Source organism: Ixodes scapularis, unplaced genomic scaffold (genome assembly GCF_016920785.2).
Source record: "Ixodes scapularis isolate PalLabHiFi unplaced genomic scaffold, ASM1692078v2 PGA_scaffold18__7_contigs__length_3171195, whole genome shotgun sequence".
NCBI lineage: Eukaryota > Metazoa > Arthropoda > Arachnida > Ixodida > Ixodidae > Ixodes > Ixodes scapularis.
Window position 1 is genome coordinate 2174222 of NW_024609844.1, and position 27515 is coordinate 2201736.

General features: G+C 47.0%; 1 protein-coding gene across 1 annotated transcript; it reads right to left on the reverse strand.

Annotated features, from left to right (window-relative positions):
* Window positions 1-1325: 1325 nt before the first annotated feature.
* LOC115318875 lies at window positions 1326-26720 on the reverse strand (the record flags this gene model as incomplete). Its single annotated transcript, XM_042290079.1, has 3 exons — window positions 1326-1494; window positions 8591-8780; window positions 25709-26720. Coding segments are annotated over 3 exons (1371 nt in total), but the record flags the coding sequence as incomplete, so codon positions are not given.
* Window positions 26721-27515: the final 795 nt, after the last annotated feature.

Here is a 27515-nt window from a genome sequence, read left to right on the forward strand (position 1 = left end):
CAGATGACATTCCGGCCCGGATGCTGTAAGCGGCCGATCTGGGAGAAGCGGGAGCGGGAGGGGGAACGCTTCCCGGACTAACGGGATAACGACGACAGGAACGAGGCACGGGAGCACAACGAGAAGGAAAAGGAGTTCGAGGCCATTAAGGCGCACTACCTGGGGATCCTCAGGAAGAAGAGGCAGGTGCGGCGTTGCAACCACAAAAAGTTTATCTTCAACTGCTATGCGTCGGAGAACACGGCTCCGCACTACAACCCGATTTAAAAGGACAAGCACACGGCAAAAATCTATGGCAGGGGGCACTTTGCGGGCATCAACCTCAAGGCCCAAAAGAAGGAGCGTTCCAAGTTCTACGGCGTGCAGCTTAAGGGCAGGTGGATGCAGGCCGAGAAGAACCAGGAAGTTTTGCGGCTGAAGAAGGTTATACGGGAGGAAGGAAGGGAGAGAGGGTTCGAGCTACTGAAGAAGTTCCTCTTCGATAAACCAAATCTCCAGATCTGTCGAAGGAGTTCATTTTAAGAACAAACGCGTCGGAAAGCTGTCTGCGCCGTACTAAGGCAAGAACACGAAGGGGTCTTATACCCTAGTTACACGGGCGCTTTCAACTGCCATTGAGTCAACTGTCGTTGACTCAATCGCGATCGGCCGGAGTTACACGGCGGCGCCAACTGTCATCGAACCGCTAATGACAGTTGAGTTCAACTGAGCTCCCCTACCTCAGTTCAACTGAACGGACTTCCCCAACTGAGGTAAAATGGCGCCTGTCCGCGGGACCGCTGCCGCCAACCATCGTTTCCGAGGCACTTACTGTTTCGGAATGCAGGGGGAGGCGTCTAGAAAGAATCGTAGCAGCAAAATATCCGGGAAGGAATAGCTTTAGGCGTCCGAGCTGCCGCTAAAACGATCCCGGCTAGCCGGCAAGCCACCAAACGAGCGAAGATGGCGGCGGGGCCAGCTGTGTGAATGGACAGATAGTAATGGGTGCACCCATCATAGCGGGTTGTAGCTAGCTCCACCTAGCCTAAAATATGCGCAACTTAGCCTTGCATTTGCTTTGGTACTGATGTAAACGCCGCTAAAAAGCAACAAGGTATTGAACATGATGTACGATATACTTATAGTAAATAAAATATGTTTCTCCGAGTAGATTACTTTAACAATTAGACTGATCACGAGGCACAATAACTAGTTTCGTTTTAGCTTCAACTGGGTTCTAGAGAGCCGTGTAGCACTATCTCAGTTCAGTTCAGTTCAATCACAGTTGGGGCCGATAACTGTGATTGAACTCAATGGCAGTTGAGAGCGCCCGTGTAACTAGGGTATTACATTTTGTTGCGTATCCAAGCCGGAAGTTGCCACGACAAGTCGCCTATTTCACCATTGAGCGTGAAAGCGTTGCCCTCGTGTGGGCAGTGCGAAAATTTCGCATCTTCTTGTTTGGCAAACGCTTCACTGTTCAGAGCGAACACCAGCCGCTTGAATACATTCACTCTGCGAGACATCTGAATAGTCATGTATTTAGATGGGGTTTATTACTCGCCGAGTACGATTTTAAAGTGACGTACATGAAGGGCCGCCAGAACGTGTGAGCTGACTATTTTAGTCGTATTTTATCCGCCGGCAGCATTTACGGGTTTTTGGGGAGTAATAGTTTATCTACGCATGAAACACGCTTCGTCCACGTCGTGTTTGTGGGTAAATCTGTTTTTTTTTTTTCATCTACAGAAGCCTTACTTATTTTGCTTTAAAATTTTGGTAAACAATTGCCTTGAGAGGGGCGTAATTGTGATGATGTGGGGGAACCAAGGATGATAAGAACGACGCACGTGAAAGCTGTGATTTTGACTGAGCGTAGGACGAGAAAGAAGACACAGTTAACGTGGTGAAGATGTGAATAACTATAAGATGAGGACTGCAAGGCAAGGGCAAGAAATGGATATAATGGAGAAACGAAGACGACGCAGTGATGAGAGGAAGATGACACCCGCTCATGAGACGTGAGGGAATGGCGGGCACGACACGGAACCCGGCTCGACAGCGGTGGTCCCGGTAGCCAAGGAAGAGCCCGGACGGACGAGTCCAGGACCGAGAGGCTTTTACCCAAGAGTGCTGTGAAACATTCGCCTGTCCCAAGCTGGCCTGCCAAGCATTTCCGGGACAGGACAAACTCCATGCCAGCGCCGACGTGCAACACCGTGCCGTAAGCGGAGTCGTCGAACTGAACTTTGTATATATGTCTACGACGTTTTGTTTCCAACTTCTTTTCCTTGCAACTGTAAATATAAACTTCCTTCTTATATTCACCACTCTGGAATACCGAGTCCCTTTATTTATTTATTTTTTCCATCCCAACCAGCTTTTTGGGTCCTTTATAAAGAGACAGTTAAGTTCTAGTGTTTGTTGTTGCCGCAGATGGGATTATGGCAATCTCAGATTCCGTCTTGGCTGAAAGATAACGTAGAGAAGCACAGAGACACACAAGGGGTAGCTAAGCCCGGCACGGGGGTATCAAGGCGAGTTCTCCGCCGAACTCGGCGCCCGCCGCAATTGGTCGGCGTCGCGCCTGACGACACGCGCCGTCACTCCCTAGGTGGTGACGTCGCAACGGAGGTTTTGAGGCGGTCGGAGAGTGGCATATACGGAACTCGCGAAGAGATGCTGTCACGTCATTGTGACGCGGCAAAAGCCGCCGCGGATGGGAAAAACTCGCCGGCTTCGACCTAGGCGAGTTTGGGCTAGTAGGGAGCGAGATGAGGGAGAAGCGTCCAAAATGGCAGCGTTTTTGTTCGTGTTTCACCGTCGGCGTAGGTATTTAAGACACGCCAATGTGTTTGGCATGGACGACGTTTATTCTCAGCAACACTATCGCCCCTCGAAAGATGTGGTAAGGTGGATGTGCGATGAACTGCGTGGCGAACCGGGCTTGAGGCGATGGAGCTGTGAATAGACCTTCGTTCCCGTCGTGAATCCCACAAACGAATCCTACAATGTGAATCCTAGAAGCAATAGTGTTTTTACGGCAATCTGCAACCAGGAACGCAATTTATCATTACCTATAGGCTTTTATAATTATTTTGATGGTTTGCTGCGCCGCGTAGATGCAAGAAAAACGCACTTGATAAAATTTAAGCTAAAACAGAGGATAGAAGAAAACAAGTATACATGAATGGCGCAGACTAACAACTCTGTAATTTCTTTCTCATCTTTCTCCCTCCACACCGTATTTTGACAAACAAATTGGTCGTCAGTCGTTTATACAGCAGGAGTTTAGTCCGCCAGAACATGGCGACATTGTTACCTGTAGCTAAGCAATTTATCCAGTGCAGTACGACTGCTAGCCTGGGGTCTTTAACGTGCACCACGCAGGAGTAAAACACGACCACACGCCGATGCGATGCTCATCCAGCTCGACATGGGCAGGGGTGGAATTGAACCCAGAATCCTGGGTTCTGCAGCGCGAGTTTTCGTTCCACGTGCATCCCCGCGCACCGCCAAGTTTCCAGGAATCCTCCATCGTCTCCGAAGTTCCTGACGCGCACGGGAATTGTTTCTCGGCACCTCGCTCGGCGGGGGAATCCGCGTATTCCCCGCGTCTGAACTGCCCTTCTCGAGACTCGGGTTACTTCTTAAGCCATAAGCGGCAGACAGCAACGTCTGTAATCTCGATCCTCATAAACATAGCTTACCCCGATCTCTTTCTATCCTGTCCAAAATACATAAAGCACCAAAATAAATACATACCAAGTGGTCATTATACTTACGGCGATGACAAACAAGAGTGGAAGTGCTATTTACGGTGCGAGAAACTGCCAATAACTTTGATCACGCAAAAAATACAGGTCCCTTTGAAACACACCACGTACAACTTGTGGGCAACCTGGCGATTCCAAGAGGTTGGCCTAGGCTGCCCCTCCGACAATCAAAAGTGGTCATCTTGACCACGAGGGGGCCAAGGGCAACTGGCCACGCGAGCGGCGCTACGCCGCTGGTAAAAGGCCGTCGCAGCGGATGCGTGGGGGCTGTTGGGATCGCGGCGCAGGCGATAGCGATCATTAAATGTTTACGTGTTGTTGACCCGGTGTGCTCTGTCATTCTCCGAGACGGGTAGCAGCAAGGGAAATCCCACATTGGCGCCCAACGTGATATGCTGCTCGTCTGGGAGGATGGCAGCAAACTGGGTTCGTTCCAGACATGTACAAATTACTCAAAAAAGGTAGTTAAGTTAAGTTACTGAGTATCGACGCCAAAAGTAATTGGAGTAGAGTAGAAATTACGCATTTGTAATAGTAATTGAGTAAACTACTAACTACTCTAAAAAGTAGCGAGTTACTTTGAAGTTACTTTCGAAGTTACTTTTTTATATTTTTGTGGTAGCGAAACGAACAACAATTTTGATCAATGAAAAACCCTGCGAGCCTAAAATAAATGCAGTCTATTTATAGCTTGCGTTTGCGCCAAAATAATTTATTCGCTCGCAGAAGCAATTGACTTTCAAAGTTCTTGATAGGAGAGTTTTCCCTTTTTCCTTCTAAAGACGTCCCCAGCCAAGCTAAAAAGACGTTCCACCGAGGGGCTGGATGGAACGGCAGCATTGAATTTGAGAAACAGGCTGGTGCAGGGTCGGGTAAGCGAGTGTCGGCATCTTAGGTGTCCATGACAAAACATGTGAGGTTTGCCTCGGGTAGAGGGTCTTTTATAACAAACTTTCCTACTTTTTCTTTTTTCTTCGTCAAGTTGAGACTGTTATGACTGGCCCCTCTTTATTCCGACGTCGTTCTGAGAGTACGCTGAGCGAGTGCACCAGACCGTCAAGGGTTCAAGTTTCGCGCCACGACGATGAGATCATCAGGACGACTGCGCGTCCCGTTGTAGTGCTAGTGCTACGCTACTGAAAAAAGAAATGTTTTGGTCTAACAGAAGATGAACCGAAGTATACTTCGCCGCTGACGCCGGGTCCAACAAAAGGATCTCCCAAGGGTAACTCGCAATCCTCGCCGGCGACTGCAATATTCTGACGCGCCTGACACGCCTGACAAGTAAATCGTTTTTAACAAAGAGGAGGTCTCCCAGGCATGGATGGTCGGAAGGACACGAAGGATTACGTGAACAAGCATCGTCGCTCGTATACAGTTACAGCTGGAAGCGGGAACGTGCTCCCATGAACGGATTATCCGTGCCAGGGTTTGTGCGCGGGGGAGTCCGGCTTTGCAAAGGCGTATGCGCTGACGACAAGGCGACCATGGGAACAGGCGCCCAGCTGCGAGGTCATTCCAGTGGCGCCTCCCGTGGAACCTACCGCTTGAGTCAGAACTCTCTAAAGACAGACAACAACTCTCGGAGTGTCCCCGTCTTTCACGGTTGCAGCTGGAAACGCGGCGCCTGCGTGCATTACCGGATTAGGTCAATACCCGACCAAGGCTTGTTAAGCATCTCTTCCTGAGTTCGTGCGTGCCGGTGTTATGTTTTGGCTGCTCGTCGCCACCTTGACCCAAGGACGCCTTCCCGAACAAGGGGGCCCCTTGTTAGGAAATGCCACCTCATCTGTCGGTGTCTTATTCATTTCCGCGCTCAAACTTTCGTGATGGGCAAAATTAGCACTATATAATTTCGAAAGTAGTTAGTAATTTGAGTAGAAGTTACCTGAAAAAAAGTAGTTAAATTAAACTACTAATTACCTAAATCAAGTTGTAATTGAAACTTACCAAGTTACTCGAAAAAGTAGTTAAACTACAGTAGTTTGAGTAGAGTAGTTGAACTACGTCCAAGTCTGGTTCGTTCTTACGTTTTACATAGTCAATTTTGCGTTCCTGACTTTGCCCACAATTGAGGGGGCGTTTCTTCGCAAGCCTAAGTTCATCGATCTGCGGAAGGCTCCACTACAACATGATGCCGCCTACAGAGATATCTCGGGATGATTGCGTTTTATAGGGATTTTATTCCGCAATGCGCTGAGATAACTGAACCTCTGAACCGATTGCTCCGTAAAAAAACGAAACGGTGCTGGGGGCAAGAGCAGCAAACCGCATTCGCGTGTCTTTCAAGGGCTGTGTCTGAAAACGAGTGTTTAAACCTGCCCGGCTTGAATCGTCCGTTCATCTCGCAGACCGACGCAAGCGATTACTGATTAGGAGCAGTCCTTCTGCAGGAACATGACAGCGTTCTTCGTCCCGTAGCTTTCGCCAGTCATACGTTAACCGGAGCGGAGCGAAACTACTCAACAGCCGAAAAAGAGTGCCTGGCAATTATTTTTGCGCTTAAGAAGTTTGACATGTACTTTGACGGTGCTTCTTTTAGCATTCAAACTGACCACAAGGCTCTCTCGTGGCTCGAAGGGCTTCAAAACCCTGCAGGACGACTCGCTCGATGGGCCCTTTCGCTCCAGCGCTACAAATACACAATCGAGTACAAGAGTGGAGTGGCTAACCACGTTGCAGATGCGTTGTCCCGTGCCATGCAGGTGGATCCCGACTTGGTGGCACTGGCCAATGCGGTGCCCATCACACCAGAGTCGCGGTGGGGAACCCTGGTGAGCAGAGAGGAGCTCCGAGCGGCGCAGCTGTCCGATAGACTTTGTGAAAAGGTGATGCACCAGCTGGGCAGAAGAAAACTCAGCCGACGCTGGGAATCCCAGAGACTTGGACTCATACCTGCTCAGCAAAGACGGCGTCCTGCTGCGATACATTCCCCAGGCGGACGATGGGTCCAGCGGCCCGCCATTCCGGACTGTAATACCACGTAAACTGCGTAAGTCATTTATAAGATATATGCATGACCCCGCCTTGGCAGGCCACAGCAGTCGGAGCAAAACTTACGAAAAGTTGTCCGAAATTGCAACGTGGCCAGGCATGAGGCAGGATGTGATGAGGTACGCACGCAGCTGCCCGGTTTGTCAGAAGGCAAAACCCCGAGGTGGCCAACCACCAGGTTTAATGCAGTCGGTCGAAAGCATGTACCCCTGGGAGTGTGTTGCCTGCGACGTTGTCGGTCCCTTTCCCCGTAGTCCACGCGGCAATCAGTATTTGCTAGTAGTGACCGACCATTTCACAAAATGGGTCGAAATGTTTCCTTTGCGCAAACTAGACTCTAGGAAAATCTGGGACTGTCTTCTCGAGACGTTCGCGCGCTTTGGCTTTGCCGCAACGCTTATTACAGACAACGCTTCTTATTTTGTTAGCAAGGTGTTCGTGGATGCGTGTATAAGGCGCTAGGCATACAGCACAAACGGACTTCGCCATACCATCCACAGGCGAATATCACGGAAAGAGTGAACCGTAACCTGAAGCAGATGCTTGTATCGCATACAGAGCGACACAAAGACTGGGACGCGAAATTAGCAGAAATGGCATTCGCTACCCGCACAACAATCAACCGGTCCACGGGTTTTACTCCGGCCCAACTTAACTTTGGGAAAGAGCTCGTGTTTCCCCTGAGAAACGGCCTCCTTTGCACAGATCCTGCAAGCATGCAACGCACAACCACGCAGTTCGCAGAAGATCTCCGGAAGCGTTTCACGGAGAACCTGCGTGAAGCTCGAGAGAGCCTCGACGTCTCGAGACTGCAGCAGGCAAACCAGTATAACAAGGGGAGGCGAAATCTGCAGTTCAAGGTAGGAGATCTGGTACTGAGGCGAACTCATTCGCTGAGTGATGCTGCTAGAGGCTTCATGGCCTTTTTAGCAAAGAGGTGGGATGGCCCCTACCGTGTTAGTAGCAAGCTCTCCAACCTGTCTTATGAGCTGGTGCATTGTGAATCTGGTGAAGTGTGCGGGTCTATTCATGTCGCCGACCTAAAAGCTTTCTATGAACCCGAGGAGGTAGATGCGTCGCAGGTTCCAGATGACGACTATCCGGACCACCTCTCGGAAGATTCCGCACCGTCTCTACCGCGGTACAACTTGAGACGGCGGTGAAGACGACCGGGAGTAGCACGAGCTCTAAGTGCATTATGTTCATGCCTCTTCGGTGTTTTGGAGGGGGAGAAGAGAAAGGGTCCGCGCTCCCGCATGCACAACGGGGCAGGCATCTTTCGTGTGGCGGCTACTTATTCCTACCGCGCCATGGCCTCATGTTTTTAATTTCTAGTTCCTCGTGCCAGACAGCGGCGACGCAGCTTCCATCATCAGACCACCCCCCCACAGCTGCATCGGTACTGTCCGGAAGTACTGACGTCGGACCCGTGCTCGCTCATCTGAGAAGACCCTTGCTGACCCAGAAGGAAGGCCCCCCCCCGAAGATCATCTAAGACGTCCTCTGTTTTCGTTTTTGGAAGGGGAGAGATGTGTGGGCAACCTGGCGACTCCAAGCGGTTGGCCCAGGCTGCCCCTCCGACAATCATAAGTGGTCATCTTGACCACGAGGAGGCCAAGGGCAACTGGCCACGCGAGCGGCGCTCCGCCGCTGATAAAAGGCCGTCGCAGCGGATGCGCGGGGGCTGTTGGGATCGCGGCGCAGGCGATAGCGCTCATTAAATGTTTACGTGTTGTTGAACCGGTGTGCTGTGTCATTCTCCGAGACGGGTAGCAGCAAGGGAAATCCCACAAGCTTCGCAACGCTTTCTTGTTTTTGTGAACACTCTGTCGGTCACTCACCCGACAATGGGATGTTCGTAGCCACTAGCCACCTTGAACTTGTCAATTTTGTGCAGCGTTGAGTTGTTGATCCGGAGGGCGTAGCTCATGATTTGCCCGTACCACCACGCGTAGGGGTCCCCGTTATTGGCTACCAATGTCTCCACAATGGCGGACGGCAGATCTTTCATCGGTTTGCGAGATCTTGTTCCTGGAATTCGATATTTTCTATTCATTATTTGTGGTGGAATTTGTATAAGAATTGATACGTTCGAATATCTTTTCAACCCCACAGAAGCTCGCAGTAAAAAAGTAATAAAAGTGACCTAGAAAAGGTTTTAAAGTTTCTTAATATGACGGGTACATGTCCCAAAATAACGAACCTAAAAAAGAAAATCTTCCTCACATTTATATTTAAAGACAAATTTTGAACAAGGAGCGATTTCGAAACGTATTTGTATTTTGGGGTAGGCGTCTCAAAATAGAAGCATGTTTCGAAATCGCTCCTAACACAAAACTTGTTACGCGACATGAAATAGAGATTAGAAGAAAAAAAAAAGCCCGAAAAGGTAGAAAACAATAAAAGCAGAACCCCTGACACGCACCCGGAAACATGTAGATCGATCTCCGTTCCACTGTCGGGGGTACGAACGCTCGCGCATGCGGCCCCCGTGACCGGAAGAAGCGATTTAAGCCAGTCCCGCCCGGGAGCATATTTCTAAATGGTGCTGTCCAAGACGAGTGTCCTTCCTGTTCGTAGGGCCGCCACGAAGCACCAAAGAAGGTCGTGCACAGCAGACGCCAGTCCGTACGGATTCGTGAGTCGACAGAGAAGCTTTGGTGCCGCTGTGCAATTACTGGGAATCTGCCGGAAAAAAAAAAGTCACAGCCCAACAGTTTTTATTTATTCCCATTGTTGCTGTCTATTGAAAAGTAAAAATAATTATATTTTATATGTCTATAAATAGATCAGAACTTACATGGTTTATATGAGGCATTCATTAGTCATTATGCATTTATATGTTCTCATCGGTTTACTGGGGGATTTGATTTATTGCTCAGTCTTTTGCTCGGGAGTGCCAGATGTTCCTTATTAATCGCTCCTAGCGTCCCTTTTGCGCCAATTTTTTACGTAACTACATAAGTATGATTCTACCTAAGTTTCAATTACCACGAACCAGGGAAACCGAAGAAAACAGTCAACACATATTTTGAACTGTACATTGTACTAGGTTCGTTTTATTTTATATTTTTATAAGCTAAAGTGCGAAGAATGACAACATATATATCATATCCTTATTAAAATAGTATGTATACGTTAAAAAAAATTACGCACATGGGCTCTATGCCGGGTTAATTGTAGTACTTAGGTAATTTTCCCCTTTGTACAAAGTTGTTTCTCTAATTGTTAAATGATCAACATGTGTGAAGTGGTTTCAGTTCTTAAAGTTTCGAGAGGTCATATAATACCTGAATATTCGAAATCGTTCCCTGGACGTAGCATTGAAGATGCCATCTTTGCAGAAACATAGTCATTCACTCTCTCCAATCGCTTCAGGACCTCTACGTTGTTTTGAATGACCCTAGACGTGAAAGCAATTTTTTACACCACTCCTGTAGGCAGTATATATTGTTCAGGACATTCATTATGTTTGCATATACTATATATAGTCACTGGCGGCTTCATAAATGCAGGGCATGGCTTTCTGTGTTCACGCTTCTGGCTTTGTGATAGATTCTTCGCTGTTCTTAAAGGCTGATGTCGCGATATCATTGGCTGACAAGCGATGAGAAGTTGCACGAGGTTCCCCACGACGACCTGCGTTTCTGAAGCTTTGAGGAACTACACGTCCAGTTCATTTTCTAACACTGAAAATAAATAGGGCTTTTCAGATAACAAGTTGATTAATTTAAATTAACGCTAGGAGTAAGAGCGGTTGTCTTCCCGACGACCACTCTAAGCACTTCAGAAAAACATTTGTTTGCGCAGATTTGATACGTTTTGAAATTACGTACCATAATAGCAAACGACAGACACACAAATTTGACGTTTTTTTCTTTCTGTAATCTAGCATTTCGCTGTAATCATCGACAGCAAAGATGAGTAGTAAAAACATACCTAAAAGAGCATAAAACTTAGAGGCAGAGTTTTCAACTATGTCAGCGATAAATGTTTATCTGGCAACTATATATTTCGTATAAACCACTGAATAAAAAAGTGACGGGACGTTTTGTTTGCTCCACTAGCTCATTTTTCTTTGTTTATTTTAATATCTTGTAGTCTTCCCGGTCTGGGATGTCTGAGAGATGTTTAATTTTCCTAGCGTTCAGCTTCACAAAATGCTTGATTATCCTTACCTGTGACGGACAACAAACGTGCATGTTTGGAGTATGTACGGTCTGTCAAATTATGTTAAGGTATTCCCCAGCAATTAGCATTGGGAACAGACTAACAATTTCTAATAAATTGCTGAGTAACATGCACCAAGAACGTACGAGGAACTGCACAACTGGCCAACTCAATTCTACGGATCATAATATTTGCAGAAAAACAGCGCAGGGCACCATGTTATCGGGAATATTGTGATCAGATGTGAAGTTGTGATGAGGTGTGCTAAACAGCCAGCCACATTCTTGGGTCAAGCGGGTAATTGCCGAAGTGTAATTTATTAAATTATTAAAAAAAACATCTAATTTTGAGAAGTTTTTGACAGCCACGAACCTTTCGACCGCCACCAGTGCGCTTTTACAGAAATGTGCTTCTTGCCAGGTATAAGAGGAAAAATACTGTTTTCAATAAGTACCTTAGGAACTCTCTTGACTTGAAAGCAGCTGCTCGGACATTCTTCACATTTCCCATGTGATGTGCCAAAAATCTTCTAATGTCTTTGATATCATGCTGAAGCTTAAAATAAGTTGCCGCTTGCATATCTTCAATGCCTGTAAAAATAAATGCACAAACTCAAATGCATACTTATGAAGTCTTAAAGTCAGATATGTGAACAAAAGTATGAAACAAACAGGATATTTTTTGCATAAAAATAATCAAGCTTGCCATGTACACAACCTGTGACACACGACTCAAACTGTCCTTGCATGCATTGATTGCGCAGGTAATAAAGTGTCAATGTTCCAGTATATCCGGTTATTTTTTTTAAACATTTCCTGCCGATCTGGGCATGGTGTCAACAGGAAATTGTTTGTTATTCGCATGCGTTATACCTCTCTGGTAGGCGCCAATCTTTTTTTTTTTTAGAAGACAGTCGCAATTTTCTTCAGATTTTTCTGACATATAATTGGCGGCTCTTGCACCTCGAGTAGTAAGCACAATTTGTTATTACTAAGTAAGAACAACTAGTAAGAACATTTTGTTCTTGGTACTAAAAATACACCCTGGCAAAGTATTGGCCCTCAGATTTGTTTAGTTTATTTATGATGCGGTTTGGTCTTTTCGCAAACACTTCGTGTCGCTGCTATTTGCAAAAGTAAAACTCTCGAAATTTCAACTTTCTTGACTTTGGGATATTTCATGTATTATCTTGAGTTAAGGTATGGCGCTGATACAAAACATTTTTTATGGAAATACATATCCGATATTTGAAAATCCTGTTTTGACTGCAATTTCTCAGCTAACAGATATAAACCGAACTTTTACCTTCTTACTTGCTAACATTGTTGAATCAAAGGAAGTCTTGTTTGTCATAGCGTTCACAATTTCGTTACCATTCCTGAAAAAAAAATTGGATTGGACAGGATAAAAATAAAATTTTGGTTACCGGCACTGTACGCTCCAAATTTCCTGTGCTCTAGCCTCTGAGAAAAATGTAAGTACATACCACACATGACTGGAACCTCCGTGATTCAAGAGTACGCTTCAAGTTCATCTTAACACTTTTACACTATTTGTCTGACATTAGTGATACAGCGATGAATTGGCTTAACGTCGTAATTGTAGTTGATTAATATTAGTGTGACTGTCGGATTATTTTCAACTTTTTTGTGTAATCCGCAAGGGGCACAGAACTGGATTCTAAGATCGTCTATTTATGGTGATAATTCAGCCTACGGACTCTAAGCATCATAAAATTCTCGAAATTACACTTATGAGTGGCCGGCTTCTGCATCAAAAATCTAATCAAAGATCGTGACACGCCCCTTTTTTTTGCGCTTCGGAACAGACATTAGCGAGCGCCGTCGGACGGCGTTTTTCAAAAATGAATTTCTGTATTGCGTCTCCTACACCCAAAGATCTCTCGTAAATATAATGCAAACAGCGCCTAAAAAGAGCAGTAATAGTGACGTTCGGAATTTCCACGCAAGTTACTATTTTCATTGGTCAAATTTTGAGAAGGTAATAGAGACCCGAGATTGACCCCTCCCCCCTCTCTTCACCCGAATAAAAATGGTGTCCGTGCATTTCTATTTCTGTGATTTTATTAGAGCGTCTTGGCATTTAGAACTGATAATTTTTATTGAGTAAATCCCAGCGAACAACATGACATTAAAAATCAGGCCTCTACAAAAATCACTTGAGTGCACCTTTAGGCCTACCTTCTCGAGGTTCTAGATCAAACAGGCAATGGCGCTGTACATATAATTTTTTTTGTAATAAATTTGTGAATATCTTTTCGGTTATGAAGACGTTATTCATAACACAACATAACAACAAGAAGACATCGTTTATAACATTTTCTCGGGCAAACTGCGTTTTCTTTTAAGGGTTACGCTCCTGCGAGATTATTTTTGTCTGTTATACTGGTCCGACTCGCATCGAAGTGCGGTTATCAAGAACGGGTGTTTTCTCATCGGGGAAAACGTATTTTCATTACATGATCGAGGCCATTATGTTAATTTTCATATTCGCATCCTGGATATGTCTTCGTGCTTAAAAGGACACTGAATCGAAACTTCAAATATACCTCTCATGTTCAGAAATCAGTTACACATAATCAACTCTATCTGCTAATCCTGACGATGACACGCTTGTACTTTTGAACAGATCGCTAAACGTTTCGTTCCAAAGGACAAATTCCAGCGAGCGCTCCAAGATCAGCCATCGTAGAGCGCGATGCATCACGGGAGACGTGACGTCAACTGTCCCAGCACGGGCAAAGCTGCTTGGGAGCTAGCGTGGTTATGAGCTCCGCGTAGGTGCCATTCCCTCTCTCCGCAAGAGGTGAATAGACTGGGAGAGAATGGAAATCCGGTTCAACAGGGCTCGCGCGCACGCAGCTGGCCGCCGTACTTTCGCGGAGCGGCGCTGCTTCTAAGTTCATAGTAAGATAACGACATTCGGCTTATTCCTTTTAAATAATGTTTTGGTGTCATTTCGAGCCAGAAAAGTTGGTGTCTTCCTGTGTGGCCAGAACGGGGTTGACATTTAGATAATAAAATACGGTAGAATTTCGTTGTAGTATTCCTTCGTATACAGTTTCCTGGAGGAAGTGCTAAAGATTTCCTTGTTGTTACAATGGTGACACAACCAAAATGAAGCCAATGAACCCTGCAAATCAATATAATCATTTCGTAAACAAAAATAAATACTTTTTTTATATATACGGCATACTAACTATACTGCGAGCAGGTGTCGGAGTAAGTCGCTATTCTATGCCATATTTTATGTTGTTTTGACGGTTCTCCCCGTGGAAACTGACAGAATTTCGCAAGCGTTTTATGCTGCAGCTGTAAATCTCTGAAATGTTGCGTAAATCTTTCGAGTGCATTTTCCGCCGATACAATGCATAAGGAAGTGAAACAGGTAAGACTCTGCGATTCTCTGTCTAAAGAGGGCGGCGTTTCGTTAAGCAGGGATATGCATTTCTACCCTTACTTAGATATTTAATTACCGAGGAAAGCACCTTACCTATCGCCAACTTGAGTAGATGTTCTCGGCAAACAATGTAAAGTGATATTGGAACTGCAGTTATAATTTGAAAAGCATATGCTTAACCGTGGGTTCCATGTCAATAGATAGAACGCAGTTTCCCATAGGAGCACAACGACGATAATGGCGCTGAAATTGCCGATATTCCGGTAGTTCAAGATATTCATGGCGTAAATCTGAAATAATTGTCATAAGGAGCAGAATCAGTAGATGCACTGAACGGGAATGGCAAAATGCGTGAAGGTTTTCGCTTTTCGGCTGGAACCTAAAACGCATTGTTTCTGTCGAAACCATTCCAGTGATTTCGGAGTAATCCTTCCTATAATGCAGCGCCTAGTTTGAAACTGAAGACGACGGACCACCAAGGAAGGCAACACGCGATACCTCTCACAAAATACGTTTAGACAATAAACACAACACAATAAATTGAAACGTATTTTGTGACGTCCCTTTTGTTCGTCGTCTCCAGTTTACGAAGTTCGTCTAAAGTGGGTTAAATCAATTCGGTTCGTGTAGTGTAAACAAAAAAATCTTACTCATAAATAATGTTCCTTCAAAATTCAGACACTATACTTCGTTTCAGCTTCGGTCCGAGCGCGGCCGATGTTATGAGCCGAAGGGCCAATCAAACAGCAAAAGAAGCACGACGTCATGGCGTGCTCTCTGCAGTTGATAGGACCAGCCGGTATTCGCCGTTTGTGTGCGTGCTCATCCGCCGTCTAGTCCTATCAAGCGCAGAGAGCACGCCATGACGCTGCGCTTTTTGCACTGTTTGATTGGTCCTTCGGCTCATAACATCGGCCGCGCTCGGACCGAAGCTGAAACGAAGTATAATACTCATGGAGTATTCAATGAGTTCTCGCAAGAACTGCACATTTCAGGGAGTAAGCCCCCACGCCATAAAATACCCAATCGACAGTTTTGCAATAAGCTTCTTCACATCCATCCACCCTCTCCCCTCGCTTTACTTTCCGCGGTCGCCATTTTAGGAGGGCTCCGTCCTGCACGACTGACATTGTCAGCACATATCTCCGAGCTTATTTACGGGAATCTTATTTTTAAGGATATTTTTGTTGTATTGGCCGTATAGGACATTAACAGCAATGACAACCAATAACAACTGCATGATGGCAACGTATTTCGACGGGCGGACGCGTGTAGGACTACCCTTTATTTGCAATTCGCAAGAAATCCCAAGACAGCGCTCGTTACTGGAAAAAGTTCCCATCCAAACTGATCCCAGAAAAGAAAAATCCTACAGGAGGTTGCGTCCTAAAGTTTACAATACCGAGAAACGAAAACGTGCACTCGTACCACAATTCATAGATGTATCGAAAATGGAAATCTTTGTCGCCCGACTAGGGTACATTTTTAATGGACAAGTGTGAACACGAGCGACGTGCTCTCGGTTTAGCGGGCAAAAAGACTCATCAGTTGAGGGCCTCCCAGGAGAGCTATACTATAGAAGCGCTAAATTAGCAGCGCTTAGAGTATCGGCCTCCTTTTTACGATTTTGGTGTGAGCGCCGCCATCCTGGTGCTCAATGCAGAGCGATCGCAATTGCTTCGAAATTGACACTTCCTAAACTGTAGAAATGGCGCCAGGAACCTCGGGCGATATCGTTTTGCTTTGTCGCGAAGTGGTTCAACACATGTGGAGGACAGAAATCCATTTTCTGCGATTTCAGATGAAGCTTAACACAACTGGCGACAACGTGTTTGAGTACCAAGGTGGCTGAAGTGTTTTACCACGGAGGTAGGAAGCTTCTGGAAGCGACATTATGGCACCAGAGGTGAAGCCAGGGGAGACTTCCGGTCTGGAGGTGCACGCCCACAACGATTACCAAAAACACGAACAAAGCCATAAGACAGTATTGGACGGACTTGGACACGCTTGGATGCTGTAGGATAGACTTGTGCACCTCTAGGGGAGCTCCCGCCGACCGCGACCTCTATTTCCGGCTTCACTTGGAATTTTCTTGGTGTGCTGGCTTGAGCCGGTGTGTCACCTCCTCTTCTGCCTACCTACCTGGTTTTCACTCTGAGACAGATCTTCCTCAGCAAAGCGCCGTTCACTCACTTGCAACCGAGTAAGACAGAGAGACAAGACCGGTTTTTAGGCCTCTTGCGACGGCGCAGGACCAGATGGGCTGCTGCGTCGCAGGTCCTAAAGCCGTCGCAAAGGCTTAAAAACCGGTCTCTTCCCAGTCGGTCCTACACGGCTGCAAGTTTGTAAACGAGTCTTAACTTTAAGCTATATACCTTTTACACACGGGCGCAGCCATCTTAAATGACGTCACTTCTGGTATGCGGCTTCGATCTTTCCACGCCGCTGGAAGGTGTTAACGAAAACTGCGTGATGGTCACACATTCTGGTTTTGGCTCCCCCATATTTTCTCGCATATTCCAGGTTGAGATGTTTTATTATTTTTAGTCCCGCATACCAGATACGGAACCCACGTGACTGAAAACGGCAGGAAACAGAAAACGCTTATAGGCATTACACCGCACTCACCCGGAAATACCGCAGATGGTTCAGAAAGGAATCGTTGCCAACGCATCTACAAACACAGCGTCGCCGGGAACCCAACCAAGGCTGCCGAAGAACACGAGACGCAGCTGTTGTGTGTACACTGCCTCCTGAAAAAGTATCGCGACGATTTAGGCGAGCAAAATACGCGAGAGCGATTATGAAAACGACACGAACCTTTTTATATCGCAGCTATTTTCAACGAGAAAGAGTATCTAAATTCGTTTTTGTTGAAACGCACGAAAAGTATCTGTTTGTTGTATTGGCATACGCAAAAATGAAAAGTGATTGAAAAGCTTTGCCGGTTAGATTCTCTGGTTTCTGGTAATTGGCCCCCTTGGCTCTCGGAAATCCGGTCCCAGGGCTGTCATCTTGAATGGTTACAAAACGGTTTTCAATTTATTAAAATTAATAGTAGGTACTCGAAAGTACCTACATATTCCCTGTGTTTTGGGGGATTCTAGGGCAAGCTGGTAAAGTCACCGGTTAATTATGCAATTAGATAACTAACGAGTAAATATTTCCATGCGCTTTGTAGTGCGTACGATGTTGACGACGAAAGAGGTGGTGCGACTGATTCCGAGCTGTAAAAACGTTCTATTTATTTTCGTGCTGCCGACCTCGTGTCGACGACTAACTTCGTCATCTTTGGCGCCGACACTGGACCCCCACATCATTCTTAAATTTATTCCAATATTATCGTTCAGAGTGTAAGTGTTCACACCACGTACTAAGTATTATAACAAAAAGAAAAGTATAAGAGAGCGTTTCTTAAAATTGTTGGTTGAAAATGTGTATTCTATTAAATAAAACGCTTTGTGGTACAAGTTACGGTTTTTTTTAAACACAATTTGAAACAATATTTCCCGGAAAAACCCTAGTCTATTTGTTTTATTATAATACTGAGTATGATGAGCAAACTTATCACTCTCTTAAAGGGGCACTGAAGTTCTTTATCGAAAAAGGTCGTTTTTGATCTTATATTGTTTAAAATGTGTTAGTTTCCACATATACCAAGTCCTATATTACAAAACCGCCTCTTCATCTCAGGGCAATAGAAAAACATGGGGTCTCTTGTCTCATGTGGACTAATGAAAGCCCTACAATACGCGCAGATTCCGAATGATTTTATTATAACTTGTTTCAAAGAGAGTCAGATAGGTTCACATTCCGCTACGACTCGTCTTTTTCTGCGCGGACGAAGCCATCGCTTGCAACTCGCGGTAAAGCGCCCTTCGTCGACCACTTCACTCGGAAGTCCCAAAAAGGGCGTGTCGCGATTATTGAACACGCTTTTAACAAGGAAATAAGCTATGGAATGTTGTGGTTTTGGGTTTGTCGGATGCTTAGAGCGCCTAGGTTGAGTTGTCACCACAAAAGTACGATCTCAAAATCGACTTCAGTGCCCCTTAAACATTGCTATTAGAGGAAACAAATGCGAAAAACGTGGCAATATTTTCTCTATTCTTATTGAAATAAATAGTTTACCTAATGACTCTATTAGCTTGCCCTATAATCCGCCAAAAGACAGGGAATATGTTAGTAAAGTCACTTTTGATGATATAGTATATTATTCATTTTAATAAACTAAAATAAAATGTATTCTGCTCATTAAGGGTGGCCGCGGCGGGACAGGATCATTAAGCATCCCTCAAAATAGCTAGATATCCAACCCTGGAGAAATTTACCAGGCAGAACATGGACGTAATTTTTGGTCGTGCTTCTAGCTCCCTGCTTGATGTCGAAAGAAATATGTCATCTTCCCCTCTTCTTTTCTTATTTTCACTAGTGCTAAGCACTCTCTCTCTGTCAGTTACAGCTTGTAAAAGTTTGTGTAAGGCTGAATGGTACCAAGGCACTAAATTTTTTAACGTCCTTAAGAACGCAAATTAGATCGTCCCAGGAAGAACACCCTATAAACCTGCAGTCCCACTGTTCGTATACGCAGCACACAAAAGACACGGTGTGCACTGCACACATGGGGAGAGGGAGAAAAGGAGGCGACACACCGGCTCAAGCCAGCGCCCAAATGGAATCCCAAGTGAAGCCGGAACTAGAGGTCACAGCCCGTGGTAATTAACGCCTCCGAGAGTCTCCGAAACCACCTGTTGGCGCCAAATTAGGCGTTCTTTCTTTCCTTCCAATCGCGTCTTTTCGGGGTTTGGTCGCCGTTGGGAGCGTATCCTTCAAACCCAAAGTCTCGCCCAGGGTGTAAGATAGACAGGTGGCGAAACGAGAGCCAAATGAGCGACCGGATTGTGTCCCCCTCAGTTTTCTCTTTTTCTGTGGCGCCATCTACACTCTAAAAAAAAAGGGTATCACCTTACACCCTTTTGTCCCATATAATACACCCCAAAACTTCAAATCGACGTACAGCGCCCTATAGTAGAACAGACGGCCCCAAATTTTATGAGGGGCTTGATAACGGTCCGATATAACTTATTAAATTGCTAAAGTACGTATCAAAGACCAAAGAAAGAAAACACGGAGCTTTTGCAGTACGGCCAAGAAAACTCCGATAGTCTTTTTTGTAGTCAATAATACGTACATCAGCTATCTTAATAAGTTGTACCACACGGCTATCAAGCCCCTCGTAAACTTTGGGGCCGCCTGTTCGATTATGGGGCGCTGTACGTCGAATTGAAGTTTTGGGGTGTATTATATGGGACAAGGGGTGTAATAATACACCTTTTTTTTCTGAGAGTGTATCTGGAGCACCGCGAACTCTCACTCAGGGTAGGCGATCGGTGGCGACCAACTAAACTGACGGAGATGATTTTTCGTGGATTTTCGATGGAGGACTGTCGTGCTCTCGGTTTATTTTGCGCACTCTCACATAGAGTTCCACGCAAATCCGATTCCGATTTTTTTCCTCTCGCCGCAGCGCCATCTGTCGCAAATCGGGGGTACCCGCAAGCAGACGAGTACACAATCCGGTCGCGGCGCTGCGGTAGGCTTCTATGGGCCGTTTCCCCACCTGTCTATCTTACACCCTGGTCTCGCCTCGGTCTTCACATCTGGTGGAGTCATGCCGCCTCCGGAAGCTTGCCACCTCCATGGCCGCAGACACGAGGAGTGAATTATCTGCCGACGCGCATCAAGCACATTCGAAGCACGTTTGCTTCATAGATATGTAGGCTTCAAACACGTCTGCAGACAGTTTTTGTGTGACCATTGTGACCATCATATACGAAGACGAAACGTCAGACAGACAGTGTCTGAGGACTCGCTTTTGTATGGTGTATTAGTGGTGTAACGCGTCTTAAACGAACCACTTTCAGATGATGGGGATCACGTACTAGAGGCCGGATCTTTAGGCAAATGCCTATTTTGTTCTTTTGGTCCCTATCGTGCCTGTTCTATATATAAGCACGAATCATGAAATAAGAAGTGTTTTAAGAGTGGCCTTGTAGTGCCTATAAATGCTTATTTTGGCGATGGAGCCTAAAGTATCGTTTCCCGCCTATAAATGCCTATTTTGACTTTTTTTGCCTCGGTACCTCAAAATTACTTGTTCTGTTTAGTTTCAATTGCAAGCGAACAATTTTTCACCTTGCTGCGACGCATGGCAACAGGCTCATCCTATATCTGTTCCGAGATCCACCACAAGCATGTTTTTTTTTTTTCTTCAAGCATGTAAGCCAAGGCGCAAACGGCGCCTTCCTTCTAGCAGAAGGCCCTTCCCGCCCTACCCCACGCATCCTCCTTCTTTGCTTTCTCTCCCCCTCGAGTCGCCCGAGAGAAGCAGGTTTTTTTTGTTTTGTTTTTTTGTCTTAACATGTCTGGACAGTTTGGAGCCCGGGAGCTGCCTGGGGGCGTCTGGATCTGGATGCTGCTGTACTCCGTTTCAACCAAAATGGACCTTAGTGGATGCTGGGAGCGTCCCAGCCCGCTGGGAGAGCCTCCGCGTGTCGTTCCGCCTAGAGCACTATATAGCTCCTTCGGAGCAGAGTAGCGCAATCTAGAACGCCGCCTCTCGGCGACTAGCAGCGAACGCCCGGAGGTTCCAACTGCGGTCAGAAATGCATGGAGAACGTGAGACAATCGCTGTTTCTTCAGTATTGTGGGGGTGTACGGAATGGCAATTGTTTTTAACATAATAATGGAACATTTTAGAATAATTTGCGCTAAGTTTTGTGCCCCGCAAGGACCTGACTTTTTTAAAAAAATTGCTTGAACGGCATCATGCAGCAGATGACACGGCGACGTCACACCATTCACGTGACCCGTTCCGGCCAACCCGAAAAGCCCATCTCCGCTGCGAGCAAAAATCGTCTGCTTCAAACGCCATTGCCTTGGAAATTGCCTTCTCAAAATTTGCACACGCATCCGATATTATTAAAACTTTGATAAAGTGTTTAGTGCTTTACTAACTTCACGACAGACTGGTTTTGGAAAGTGTGAACTCGCCGTTCATTTTTTAATCAGCCGTGTTGTGTCGATCTCCATGTATTCTCTCATAGCGCGGGCCGCCTCCTGGAACTCTGAGTACCACGTGACTCGCGCCGAGCCGCTCTGTCGGCCATGTTGTCGGCAAAACACGGGGTTCAAAGGATTGCGCTACTCTGCTCCGTAGGAGCTATATAGTGCTCTAGTTCCGCCCAGCTGGAGTACTACTGGACTGGCTGGAATGGGGCTCGTCCTATTCACTGCGGTTCATTGGAAGATCGGGAAGCGGAACGCAATCTCCACCGAAAAGCTTTTTTTTTTTTTTTTATGTGAGCGAGCGTGTGTGGTTTTGTGCATGTGCGTGTGCGTGCGTGCCAGCCTACATGTCAGGTGAAGGAAATAAGAAGCGCGTTGTTTGCTCATTTCGCGTGCGCGTCGGTCTCTAAAAAATTGGGTTGTGTGTGTGTTTATACAGCCAAGAACTTGGTCTGCCTCACAGGGGCGACGAGTCTCCCAGCTGTAGATGAGAAATTTAGCCAGTGCGGTACAACCGCTAGCCTGGGGTCTTTAACGTGCATCACGCAGTAGTGATACACGACCGCACGCCGGTACGATGCTCATCCAGATCGAAACGGGCAGGGGTGGGGCTCGAACCCAGGATCCCTGGGTTCTGCAGCGCGAGCTTTCGCTCCATGTGCTCCGAGCTGGTGTGCGCTAGACCACTCGGCCACCGATCCCCCTTTTTTTTTTCTTTATTGCCAGGCTTTATTCATTCACAAAATACACCCTCAGAAGCACTTCTGAAAAAGGTCAAGCTGACTTACGACTGACGCACTCTGATTAACATGATCTTAACGTGACCAGTCCGTCTAGAACTGGCAACCAATCAGGCCCTTCTCCCAAAACCTTATACACTTCTCTAATCTGACTAATGCTCTGAGTAAAATAGTGACATACTGGTCGAGCATCCACATCAGCATGCCGCACTGCCATGCGGCTCTTCCAGATACTGTGTAAGCCAATAACCACAAGTAAATCATACGGTACAGAGTCGGTTGGGGCAACAGGCAGAAAACGTATCCCGTGTGCGCTTAGAGGAAGTTCCTTTTTCAGAGTTCGCTGCAGTACATCCCAGTAGAACACTGCGTCCCAACAATCTAAAAATACATGTTCTCTCGACTCGGGCCTTTTGCACAAGATACAGTTCACAGTCCAGGGAACAAAAATGCCCTTTTCGTCCAGCCATGTTTTAACCGGAAGCGTTCCGCTGTGAAGTTGAAAGAAAAAGGTTTTCATTGTGGCCGGGACCAGCATTTTCTTAACGCGTCGAAGTACATCCTGTCCTGAAGTCTCGCTGTAAATAGCTCGATACAAAGGGGTTGGAAATGACGTTTCTATTAGATTTCTTGTAAGTCGCTTTCGAGAGACAGTACTGAGATATTCTAAAGAGAAACGCGTGGTTAAAAATTTGTATGCACCGACAACTTCCTTCAAATAAGCACTCAGTAGTCCCGTAGCACCATCACTGGATGAAACGATGAAATTGGGTAAGACACCCGACAATTGAACCTGAAGAACAGTACGCAGAAAGGGATCCTCTTGATCACGCAGGAAAAGAAAACGGTTAACAATTTGGCGCATGAAAAGATGTGATAAAGAAAGACCACCATGCCGTACGCGCCGAAACAAATTCATCCGGCTGACGCGCTCCCAGCTGGACGCCCACACATATACAGCGAATACACGATGCAACTTCTGAATGTGAAATCGAGAACAATGCAAGACCTGTAGAAGATACCACAGCTTAGCGACAAAAAATGAGTTACACACTGTAGCTCTTGCGAAAATAGACAAATGGCGGCCTGCACTGGGGGCCGCTTTCTCGCGCAGCCTATTTGTCTCTTCGCTCCACAGACCCGCGCTGTCACGATAGTATTCCAATGGTACGCCAAGATAACGGGTGGGAAGGGTTCACCAGGCAACTTCAGCGAGAAAGTTTGGCTTCGATGCCCATCGGCCGTGCCAAAACCCCGAACATTTCGACCAGTTCACTGAACATCCGGTCCGAGTACAAAAAGTTTTAGTGATTTCGATGGCTTTTTCAATACTCTCGCTATCTGTGCAAAAAATAGCAATGTCGTCCGCATAAGCCAAAATGCGTACCTCGCGCGCATTCAAGGTAAAACCGCGAACATGTTCACTCCGAATGATACTTAAGCAGTATGGTTCAATATACAACGCAAACAGTAATGGCGAGAGCGGACAGCCTTGTCTAACAGAAGATTTTACAGGAATGCGTTCACTGACTCGCTTATTAACAATAAGACTCGTTGTACAATTATAATATGCCATTTGCACACCTTCAAGAATAATAGGTCCTATATCGATATGCTTCAAAATTTGGCTTAAAACGTCATGAGACACCCGATCGAAGGCCTTTTCCAAGTCAATTTGTAACATGGCGACTTTGCGCAGCTCACCGTCACAACACTCCAAGATACTGCGCGCAACATGAATGTTGGTCAAAATAGTCCGACCCTGTATGCCGCATGTCTGATGAGGCCCAACAACACTCGTTATCACACGCTGGAAGCGGCGAGCGAGGACTTTCATTAGTATTTTATAGTCAACATTAGTAAGGCTTATTGGACGGTAGGAGTTAACACTGCGAAGCTTAACGGGATCGTCACACTTCGGGATTAACACTGTGTGTGTGCGTGAAAAGGAGGGGGGGAGAGCTTTTCTTTCATATGCCTCGGTGAAAACTTCGAGTAACACGGATGAAATTTCATGTTTAAATGTTTTGTAAAAACCAGCAATTAAGCCATCTGGCCCAGGCGATTTTCCGGGTTTTAAGTCATCTATCGCTTTTGTTACCTCTGACAAGCTGATTGGTTTCTCTAAAAAGTCCTTATCGTTTCCGTCAACCTTCGGCAGTAGAGGCAGAAAGTCGTCTTTAAATCCTGACAGTGGTGGGGCGCTACAACTAAACAGCTTTTTATAGTGCTGAACAAACGCCTCTTCGATAGGACTTTTGTCGCTGGACAAAACTCCTAAGTGTTCTATTTCAACTACATCATTAGCTCGCGCGTATTTCTTTTCCGCCGCCACCATTCTTTTTGTCGGCTGCTCTCCCACCAAAAAACGCTCTGAACGAGCCCGTATTGCCGCCCCCCTGTATCGGTCGCGATCGAGATTTTCGAGTTTGGCTTTCAGGTGGTTAATATCCTCAATGAAAACGCCGGGTGCCCGGCATTCTTCCTGTAGCAGCTTGTCTAAGTTTTTTCGGTACTCCAATTCTTGACTCTTCTCCTGATTTTTTAGGAGACATGTCCTTTCAAGTGCAGTTAATTTCACCTCCTGTTTAAATGTTTCCCAGCGCTCGCTTGCACTGCCTCCTTTCAGTTGCGCGTCCCTCCAGATTGTCTTAATACCGGAAAGGAATGGTTCATCCTTTAAAAGTTTTGCATTCATTTTCCATAATTCCCATGAGAAACTGGCCCCCTCTTTCTTTTTACCTAATTGGAATGTGACAAGGCAGTGATCGCTAAAAGCAACGTAGTCTACAGAATAACTCCGACACAAATATACCAGATCCGATGCAATATACGCCCGGTCCAGTCTCGCGTGACTGACACCCTGAAAGTGCGTGAAAGGCATACAGTTTGACCGAGGCACACAACATGCGACGTCTTCCAGAACAAAATCTTCAATAATGTTATTTAATTCTAGGGTACTGGCATCCCTATAGCGCGTTCGGTTGGACCTGTCTTCAGCTCGGCAGACACAATTGAAGTCACCCAAAATGATCAGAAAACGATCGGACTGGCAATGTTGGTAAACGTTTTGGAAACAAACCCGGCGCTCCTCAGCCTCATTAGGTGCATAAACACAAATGACACGCCATTCATTTCCCATAACAGAAAAATCACACATGACAAACCTCCCAGATGGGCAGGTCGTGACGGTTTGCACGGCAGCACCCAGAGACTTTCTGAGGAACAGGCAGCAGCCAGCCGAGAAACCAACAGCATGACTCACGCAGACTTCATACCGCGCCAGAAAAGGCCGTACCATGCAGTCAGTCTGGTCCTCGCTCTCGACTTTGGTTTCCTGAATAGCGACAATGTCCAGGTCATGCTCGGTGAACAGCCGGTAGAGCTGTTGCTGCCGTCGTCTGGCTGCAAGTCCGCGAACGTTCAACGTAGCCACGCGCAAGGCGTTTTCAAGGGAAACCATCGGAAAGCGAGTCTCAGACCTCGTACGCTTGGGTCATTTCTCGCCCTACCTGGGAAGAGACGAAGAACGGCTGCGGCCAGCGCGTCGTCCCCTCTTGCTCGTCACTATGAACCAGGGTCCCTCAGTCTGCTGGAGCGTCTGGTCGGTTCCCTGCTCCGGGTCGCTGAGCCGCCGCTTGATCGCCTCGGTCGCGAAGTCCATTGCTGTACCATCTCCGGCGTCCAGTGCGTCAGTCGCGTCCTTAGCTGCCGGTGTCGTTTCACTGGTCTTCTTCGCGTTAGGCTCATTTTCACCGACAGTGCCTTCTGCCGTCAACGTTACGGTGGAGACCTGGCCTTTTGGCATCGCCGTCAGCTCGTGTTCCTGCTCACCGGACTCTTGACGGTCTTGCGAAGAAATCCTCGCGGTTGGAGTCGCCGCCGCCTCGGCCTCCTCCTCGTCCATTACGAGGTTTCTGTCCTGGCTGTCGGTGGTCTTGCTGGCAACAGCTCGAGCATACGACCGTACGCAATCCGAGGCCTCATGCCCGAAGGCTCGACACTCCTCGCACCTCGGCACTCTGCAGTCTCGCCGTATATGTCCCGTGCGTCGACAGCGGAGGCACACCGGCGCCCGTCCGGGGACGACAACCAGGAGCGGGCCTCCGTAGAGGCGGAGCTGATGCGGCAGGGACTCCGGTGTTACGCCTTCGCGGAGCACCATGCGGACGATGACGGTAGTGGAATCCACGTCTGCCAGGCCCTCGATTCTCCACTTCTCTCGGGTGACACCCTTGACCTCCCCGTACGGCTCGAAGGCCCGTCGAAGGGCGTCAGCAGTTACGTCGAATGCCACCCAGTGGACTTTTACCTTCAGCTCTCGTTTTTCTGGATCAATGACCAGGCATGGTCGCCCCTTCACCAGCATGGTCCCCTCTCGCAGAAGCTTCTCTTTGGCGGAGGCGTTGTGCAGCTTCAGCAGCCAGACGTGCCCCATTTGAAACGCGCCAAGTCCTGCTACGTCTTCCCGAACTCCCACCTGGTTCAGAGGTCCTACGAAGTCTTCAGCACGGTACGGCCTCCCCCGGGTATCAGCGTGCAGCACAAGGCTGCATTTCATGGCTTCTCCTGTCGGCAGAGTAGGCAGTATCACTGCGTAGTCGTTCGGAACATCGCCGCGTACGGCATCACCGCGGCTCAGGGCCGCCGTCATCGAGCTCACAGCGGAGCGATCCATTCCACGTGCGCACGCTACCGCGTTCGAAATTGGAATGCGGCCACCGATCCCCCCCCGCGTCGGTCTCTAACGTTATTGTGCCCTGTGGTTTGCTGCTCTACGCTTTCGCTGCCTGAAGCTTCTCAACAATGCCAAAAAACAAAGGTCCCAAAGAGCGTGCTGATTCGGCAATAAACCCAACATTCCTTTTGCTACTCTACCGACGGGGATATGGTCTTCTGTCAACTTTGAGCGAAGCAGGTAAGAAGACACCCTTAGAGGTACCTTGTTTTGGAGGAAAACCAAAAGTTGATCGAACGACGATTTAGCGAATGAATACGAAACCACGACATTTCAGCGAATGACGCTGTTGCGCATGGCAGCTTCGTTTCCCCTGACCGAGAGCAAGGGGTAACCTCGCAAGTTTAGAAGCCTAGCTCGTCACCGCCAAAAAACAGCCTATTCGCTAAAATGTCATTCGCACAAACGTTCGGTCGCTCAAATATTTTCTAATCGCTAAAACGTCATTCGCTCATTAAATATTGACCAAGAAAAACACCCGCATCTTTATTAAAGAGATGATATAGATGTAATATTTAATAAAAGGTTTAGTGGCCCATGGGTTGAAGAAGGATTTCCTGCACAAAGTCCCCATGCCTCTACAAAACTGTCAACCCCCCTCCGCCCCCCCCCCCCCCCGCGGCCCAGACA